Source organism: Zonotrichia albicollis, chromosome 9 (genome assembly GCF_047830755.1).
Source record: "Zonotrichia albicollis isolate bZonAlb1 chromosome 9, bZonAlb1.hap1, whole genome shotgun sequence".
Lineage (NCBI taxonomy): Eukaryota > Metazoa > Chordata > Aves > Passeriformes > Passerellidae > Zonotrichia > Zonotrichia albicollis.
In genome coordinates, this window is record NC_133827.1 from 21,278,773 (window position 1) to 21,286,149 (window position 7,377).

At 50.2% G+C, this 7,377-nt stretch overlaps 1 protein-coding gene across 1 annotated transcript in view; it reads right to left on the reverse strand.

The window, feature by feature from the left end:
• The window catches only part of UBXN7 (UBX domain protein 7), a 28,567-nt gene extending 22,805 nt beyond the window's left edge, over window positions 1-5,762 (reverse strand). Inside the window, exons 1-2 of the mRNA XM_074546910.1 lie at window positions 5,607-5,762; window positions 922-1,069 (exon numbers count right to left, since the gene is read on the reverse strand). Coding sequence (XP_074403011.1) covers window positions 922-1,069; window positions 5,607-5,733 — 275 coding nt within the window. The 5' untranslated portion in view covers window positions 5,734-5,762. The remainder of the gene's footprint in view (window positions 1-921; window positions 1,070-5,606) is intronic.
• Between the last annotated feature and the right edge of the window lie 1,615 nt (window positions 5,763-7,377).

The following is a 7,377-nucleotide window of genomic DNA, read 5'->3' on the forward strand; positions in this document are numbered from 1 at the left end:
TTCATAAGTCAGCTGTCTTTTTCCTGGAGTGGAAGATTTTCATAAGTACAAAAGCCTGGCTTGCATTTAATTTACCATATTTAATGAATTTATACCACTCAAGATATTCCCTTTATCTCAAGCAGTCACATTAACAGGCAGCACTGAGATTCTCTGATATGTTTAAGTGGAAATTCTCTTCCTTTTCCAGGCATCTGATGTGTCAGAGACTGGTGAAGGTGCTGAAGGTGCTGATCCCTCTGCATACTGGTGTACAGGTCTGGCTTTCCAGTGTCAAACTGGTTAAACCACCACTATAAAACCCTCACAAGTCACTCTTCTTCCAGGTAAGGAGAGACAAGAGGAGACAAAATGGCCTCAAGTTGTGCCAGGGGAGGTTTATGTTAGATATTATGGCAAATTTGTTCACAGAAAGGGTTGTAAAGCACTGCACAGGCTGCCCAGGGCAGTGGTGGAGTCACAAAAAGCATATGGATGTGGCACTTGGGGACATGAATTGGTGGTGGTGGTGTTGGGTTGATGGCTGGACTTGATGATCTTTTCCAACCTGAAATTCTATGAATTTATGAAATGGGAGTAAGGTGGCTGCACTTACAAGAACCAAACCAAGAGAACTCTCTCACTGCCAAATTAGTGTAAAGCAAGATTGGTAAAGCATTTAAAAATGAGACTCCCTTATTACTGCATCCCTACTTTAACGGCTTGGGCTTTGTTTGTAAAAAACAGCAGGTGAAAGCTCCAGAAAACTGAAGTGCAAGAGCATCACAAAGCAGAACACTGGAGCAATCAACTGCCCAAGACCAAAGCAGCGTGCAATGCTGTGCTGAGGAGTGGCAGCTGCCTGGCTGGCTGTGCTCTGCACAGTGCCATCCCAGTGCCTTCAGAGAGCCAGGCTGGCACAGCTGTGCCCAGGGTACGTACTCGGGGTGCGGGCGGGCAGCAGACACGGCTGCAGAGCTGGTGCTGGGCTCCTCTGCTATGCCCCCTCCATCCAGGAACATGGTGACAGCCATCTCCAGGTTGTTGTTGCACGCTTCCAGCATGTGCTTCCCCACGCTTTCACTGGCACCTGCAATGCCACCGGGAAAGAAATCACAACATGTGGTTATTTATTGGTGTGGTGTGCTGAGGGGTTCCAGGATGAGGTGAGAGGTGAGAACTGACTTCAAGTTCTTAGAAGGCTGATTATATTATATTATATTATATTATATTATATTATATTATATTATATTATATTATATTATATTATATTATATTATGTTACGTCATGTCATATATAATATTATTTACATTATATTACATTGAATTATATTACATTATATTATACTGTATTGTATTACATTATATATATATTATGTTATGTTACATTATGTTATGTTATTTACATTATATTATATTGTATTACACTGTATTATACTGTATTGTATTACATTATATTATATTACATTATATTACATTGTATTACATTATATTAAAAGAAAATTATCTATTAAAACTATACTAAAGAGACATCAGAAAGTTAGAAAAGAATGAATAATAAAAACCCAGTGACCGACCAGAGTCCTGACACAGCTGGACTGGGATTGGTTATTAAGTAAAAACAATTTACATGGAACTAATTAAAAATGCACCTGCTGGTATGCAACTTCTAAACCACATTGCAAGCAATCAGATAATTATTGTTTATATTTCTTTTCTGAGGCTTTTCAGCTTTTCAAGAGAAAAATCCTAGCTGAGGGATTTTTCATAAAATATAACAGTAACAACAGCATTTTGACTGGAAGTGCCCAGAACAGCTTTCTCTGTCAAAGCATTAATAATTAGGAGGAACAGTTCATCAGCTGCCATTTATCCCTGAAGCACAACTGTGAAACAGCTCAGGGGGAAGGGGATGCTTGCAGTCAGGACTGCCAGGCTTCTTCCTGTCAGCAACTGAAAACCTACAGGAAACCATCTGAGCGCTTTGAGCACGATGGGGACTTTCTTCTAAAGGTCAGACATTTTCAGACATGAGTCCAGAACCAGCACCAGGAAGGTGCTGTGAGGGCTGGAGCCAGGCTGGGAGAGCTGGGGGTGCTCACCTGGAGAAGAGAAAGCTCCAGGGAGACTTCAGAGCCTCTGTCAGTGCCTAAAGGGGCTCCAGGAGAGCTGGAGAGGGACTGGGGAGAAAGCATGGAGGGACAGGCAAGGACAATGGCTGCACACTGCCAGAGGGCAGGGTTAGATGGGATACTGGGCAGAAATCCTTCCCTGTGAGAAAATAGAGGAACCCTCTAATTTTGTGGATTCCCTGCCCACAGAAGCAGTGGCTGCCCCTGAATCCCTGGAAGTGTCTTGGAGCACCCTGGGACCACCCTGGTCAGTGGAGGTGTCCCTGACCACCACAGCAGGTAGAACAAGATGAGTTTTAAGGTCCCTCCCATGTCAAGCCATTCCAAGATTCTATGGATTTTTCAAGTAGGCATACAGAAAGAAAAATGAAAACCTGACTTAACATTTTAACAGGAAGAATATTAAATCAGCTGCTAAAATTTTTTTATCCACTTGTAACAGACATTTAGAGAGGGAAGAAAAGATGCTCTGATTTACTGATTCTGCTGAAAGGCAAAATCAAACCAGCAGAAGTTCAGTTTATATAAGAAGGGAGGAAAAAAGCAGCCAAGAGGGAGAAAGTAACACTTTTCTACAGAGTTCTTTGTATAATGACTAACATTTATTCAAATCACAGAATCATGGAATGGTTTGGGGGGGAAGGGAGCTTAAAGCTCATCCTGTTCTACACTCTGCCATGGGCAGGGACACCTTCCACTACCCCAGGCTGCTTCAGGCCCTGTCCAGACTGGCTTTGAGCACCTAAAGTGCAACTAATCCCAGTTTTAAAACATGCTCAGGATGAAGCAACAGTTGCTAACACCACCTGTAAATCTTTCCTCAGAGGATGAGCCTCTGTGTCCCAACTTCTCCTCATCCCATCAGCAGAAGCTCCCTCAGGAGAAGCTCTCCTGCATCCCAATTCTCTACAGCACCTTCTCCCTAGGTGGTGGACTGCCAAAGAGCTTCTTTTCCTTAGGAAAGGCTGGTAGAGATGAAGAGTGCTAAAATGCAGCTGAACCAGTCTGGGAGCAGCTTTGGGATCTGTAGGAATTGTTTTTAAGTTCACAGCAAGCCACCAAAATGACAACAACACTTTGCCCAAAAGCAGGCTCACAGACAACATCAGTCTGGGCAAAACACATTCAGATATTTCTCAGATTTTCTCAGATTTTCTGGGAAAGACTCAAGAAGCTCTGGTTTGAGCACAGAACACACTCTGAAACTGTGGAGCTCAATCAGTTCTAAATAACCTGCACATCAAACCACGCAGAAAGCCAAACTGACTGAGGGAACAGGTTTCCCAAAACACCCAACCTGCCACAACAAGCACACTGGGATGACAGGCAGCTGTGTTTTTAAGACCTTAACTGAGCTGAAAAAAGCACAAAATAAGAACTAGTGATACCCCAAAAAACCAATGAGAAGTTCAGGCTCTTCACTCAAACGATTTTTTGGCATTTTCAGCACTTTTCAGTGCTACCTGTAGCAATGAAACCACACCTGTGAGCCTGGAACACACAGACCCCACTCTACACCTCCCTGCAAAGACTCATTTGCAAGAACTGGAAGAAAAATGATAATTCAATTCTCTGTTATTATTTCAAGAGACACTGACACAGCAAGTGCCTTCACTGATTCCTTCCGCCTCATCATTCCTGAGGGAAGTGCCAGCATATCAAGCTTTCAGTCATTTCAGAAACAGAAATTTCTAAATATTTGTTAAGTTTCAAAGAAAATTTCACAGATGCCCCATCATTTCCTTGGGGAAATCTGATGCCTTGAGAGGCTGCCTAGAAAAGAGGCTGGGCAGAGTTAAAGGAATAAAGTAGGGATTTATTAAAAGGCTCTCAGAGGATACACCTTGGGCAGGTCAAGAGCCTGGCTGTGGGTACACCCAAGATGGATCCAGGGTCACAAGTTTGCACACTTTTATAGTTTTGGTCCATTTCCATGTTGGAGTTAATTGTCCAATTACAGCCTCAGGTTATGCAGTCCCATCCTCTCAGCCTGCTCTCCTCAATTCACTGCTGTTTGTACTTTTGGGCTTGAAGGTGCAATGGTGTCCTTGGTTCTAGGGCTGGAAAAGGATTGTTTTGTCTGACTGAACTGTGAGGAGAACTTGCTAACACTTTACATAAAGTTCAGAGTTATATACTAATGCAGAACAGAATCTGGAAAATGTGAAAGCTGAAACTTAAGGCAGCAAGACACACAGGAGTTACATTCTGTTAGCAGTACTCTCCTGGATGAGAGCACTAAAGAAACACAATTCTGCCACCAGGATCAAAGAAAAGCATCAGGGACTATTTCTCCTCATCCCTGATGCTGGAGATGATTCCCTCAGCCTTTTTCCCCATAGACAGGAGAGACTGGAAACACTTACAACTCTGAGTTGAAAAAGCTACTAACACAAAGCACTGAGGTGTGAGCACCTGTCACACACAGACAAGCTCCACACACTCCTGGATGCAACCTTAAATTCTGTTAAAGACAAAAACAAAACTTCAAAACCGCACTTAATAGTGGATGGCTGATGCCCAGCAGGCTCTTTCTTTTTTGGTTTTGAAAGCATAGAGGGGCTCTCTTATGTTGAGCATAAAACGTGTCTAAACATAAAAGGTGTCAGGAGGAGGAAAGCAGCACAGCTCTGCCTGTTCTGGGTCAGGTTTTTAGCAAATATCTCCCACACAGGCACATACTACTGATATATTGCTGGACGTTCTTTTTCTTCAAAAGGTTTACTCTATAAAGACTCTTTAGGAATAGCTGAGAGATCAGTAATTTCCCTGCTAGCATCCTGTCGAGGATTTGAGTGTGTCCAAGTACAGGGACACAATCTGAAACGGAGCTGGTGTGGACAACGGAATTAGAGCAGTTTCATTTCCCTTTGGCTGTTTAGTTGACACATCTTATTAACCCCTCCCGCAGCATCTGACATGCACAGCCACCAGCCAGGGGTAACTACGGCGAAGCAGATTAAACACAAAGTGGGTCAAGAGCTCGGAGCACACAGCGTGAAGCAGGAGCTGTCACCTGACGCGAACTTCACGGAAAAGCAACCAGCTCTCCCCGTTCCCAACTCGAGCCGCCCGCGCTGTGGGACATTTCTGCTTTTTCACAGGCGGGCTCGGGGCTCCGCTCCCGGGTCAGTCACCGGCGGGAACGGGAAGCGGCAGCCGGGGCGGAGTGCGGCCGGGAGGGAGGGAAATGGCAGGAGGGAGCAGGACACGCACCCGCGCCACCGGGACAACCGAGGAGCCTCCGAGCCGCAGCTCAAAGGGAGGCGAGATCTCCGCCGCGCAGGGAGCGGAGCCGGCCCCGGGGCGCGCCCGCGGACGGGCCCCGCCACCGCCGGCGCCCCGCGGGAGGCGCTCCGAGGGCAGGGGCAGCGCGTCCGGAACCGCTCCGCCTCGGCCCGCGCCTCCCGCCCCCGCCCCGCCGGCGGCGAGGGCCGGGCGGGACCCTCCCGCGTGAGCCCCGTAGCCTCGGCGCGCCCCGCGCCCCGAACTCACCGGTGATGGCGGTGAACTGCTGGACCAGCGCCCTCAGCGCCGCGGCGCCCGCCGAGCCCCCGGGCGCCGCCATCTTGCCGCCGCCGCACCACAACACACGCGCCGCCGGCCGGCGCGCGCTGCGCATGCGCCGGGCCCGCCCGCGCGCGCGCCCCTTCCCCCGCCCGCCGCCGACCGAGGGGCCGGAGGGGGAGGCTCGGTTGCCGTGGTAACAAGCCACGCCCCTCCGATCGCGCGGCAGGCGGGAGTTGCCGTGGCAACGCCCTCCTTTCTTTCCACCCCCCCCGCCGTCTCCGCGGCTTTCCCTGGGAATGCCCCCGGAATTCCCCACCCGCCGCTTCCAACGGGGCACCCGGCCCTGAGAGGCGGAGCGGCACTTCCAGGACACGCACCCGGGCTCCCAGGCGGATTTACCCCATCACAGGGGCCCGCGGCGCGGCGAGGGGCTGGGCAGGCCGCGGGCCGGGTGCTGTGAGCAGGGGGACACCCAGGAACAGCCCGATCACCGTCACAGGCCGGGGGTGACCCGCTGGACAGCAGCACTGTGGTGAAGGACATGGGGGTTCCAATAAGCAACCAGCTGTCCCCGAGGCGGCAGAGTGTCCTGGTAGCCTGGGGACACTGGGACGAGCGCTGTCAGCAGGTCAGGGACTGATCCTGTCCCTCTGTGCAGCCCTGGCAGTGCCGTGTCCAGCTCTGGGTGCCTCAGCAGATGAGACACATGGAGCTGCTGGAGCAGGTCTAGGGGAGGCTGTGGAGATACTGAAGGGCCTGGAGCACGTAGGTGCCCAGGCAAGGCTGAGGGAGCCGGGGCTGCAGAGGCTGTGCAGATGCTGAAGGGCCTGGAGCATGTGGGTGCCCAGCAAAGGCTGAGGGAGCTGGGGCTGCCCAGCCTGGAGAGGAGCCCCAGCTGAGAGGGGCCCTCAGCCCTGGCTGGCCCTGGCTGCAGGGAGGGGCAGAGCAGGGCTGGGCTCTGCTCCAGGCCCAGCAATGGCACCGGAGCCACGGGCAGGGACTGAGCCCAGGCAGCTCCACCTGGGCATGAGGAAGAACTTTCCTGGGCAGTGCCTGAGCCCTGAACAGAGCTGAGAGAGGGTGTGGAGTGTCCTCATTGGGGATATCCCAGAGCTGTCTGGGCACAATGTGTGCCATGGGCTCTGGGATGGCCCTGATGGAGCAGATGGACACACTGTGGTCCCTCCCAGCCTGACCCATCCTGGGATTCTGTGGGGCAGCACCTGAGGTAGTCAAGGAACAGCTCATTGCACCCACAGGGCACCCCTGCCATCACTGTCACAAAGCCAGAATAAGAAACCCTTGAATTTGTCCCCACCTACTGTACCAGGTGTTTCTGATCCCCAGGCCACCTGAAGGAATGTCAGGAAAGGAATGTTTTACTCCCTTCCAGTTTCCAGACACAGCAGGAATGTGGCTGCCTTGCTGCTGAACACCTTGCCAGTAACACTTGTCAACTTTGAGTACCACAGAAAGCCGAGATTTCCCTAAAATTCTAATAATTTATTACCTCACTGCCATGGAAACAGGTCCATCTGCTCCCTCTCTTATTGCCTCCCATCCCCACAGCAGCTCTGGTGCTCAGAGAAGCAACCAAGCCTGTGAAGTATTTGGGGTTTTGGCACTTGGTTTGTTTTTCCTGGCAGTTGGATGAGCTGAACTTGTTCACAAACGAGACAAATTAATCACCAGGGCTGAAGGCAGGTGAGCAGCAGTGAACTGTTACAGCCCAGCAATCTCAAATACACTCCTGCTT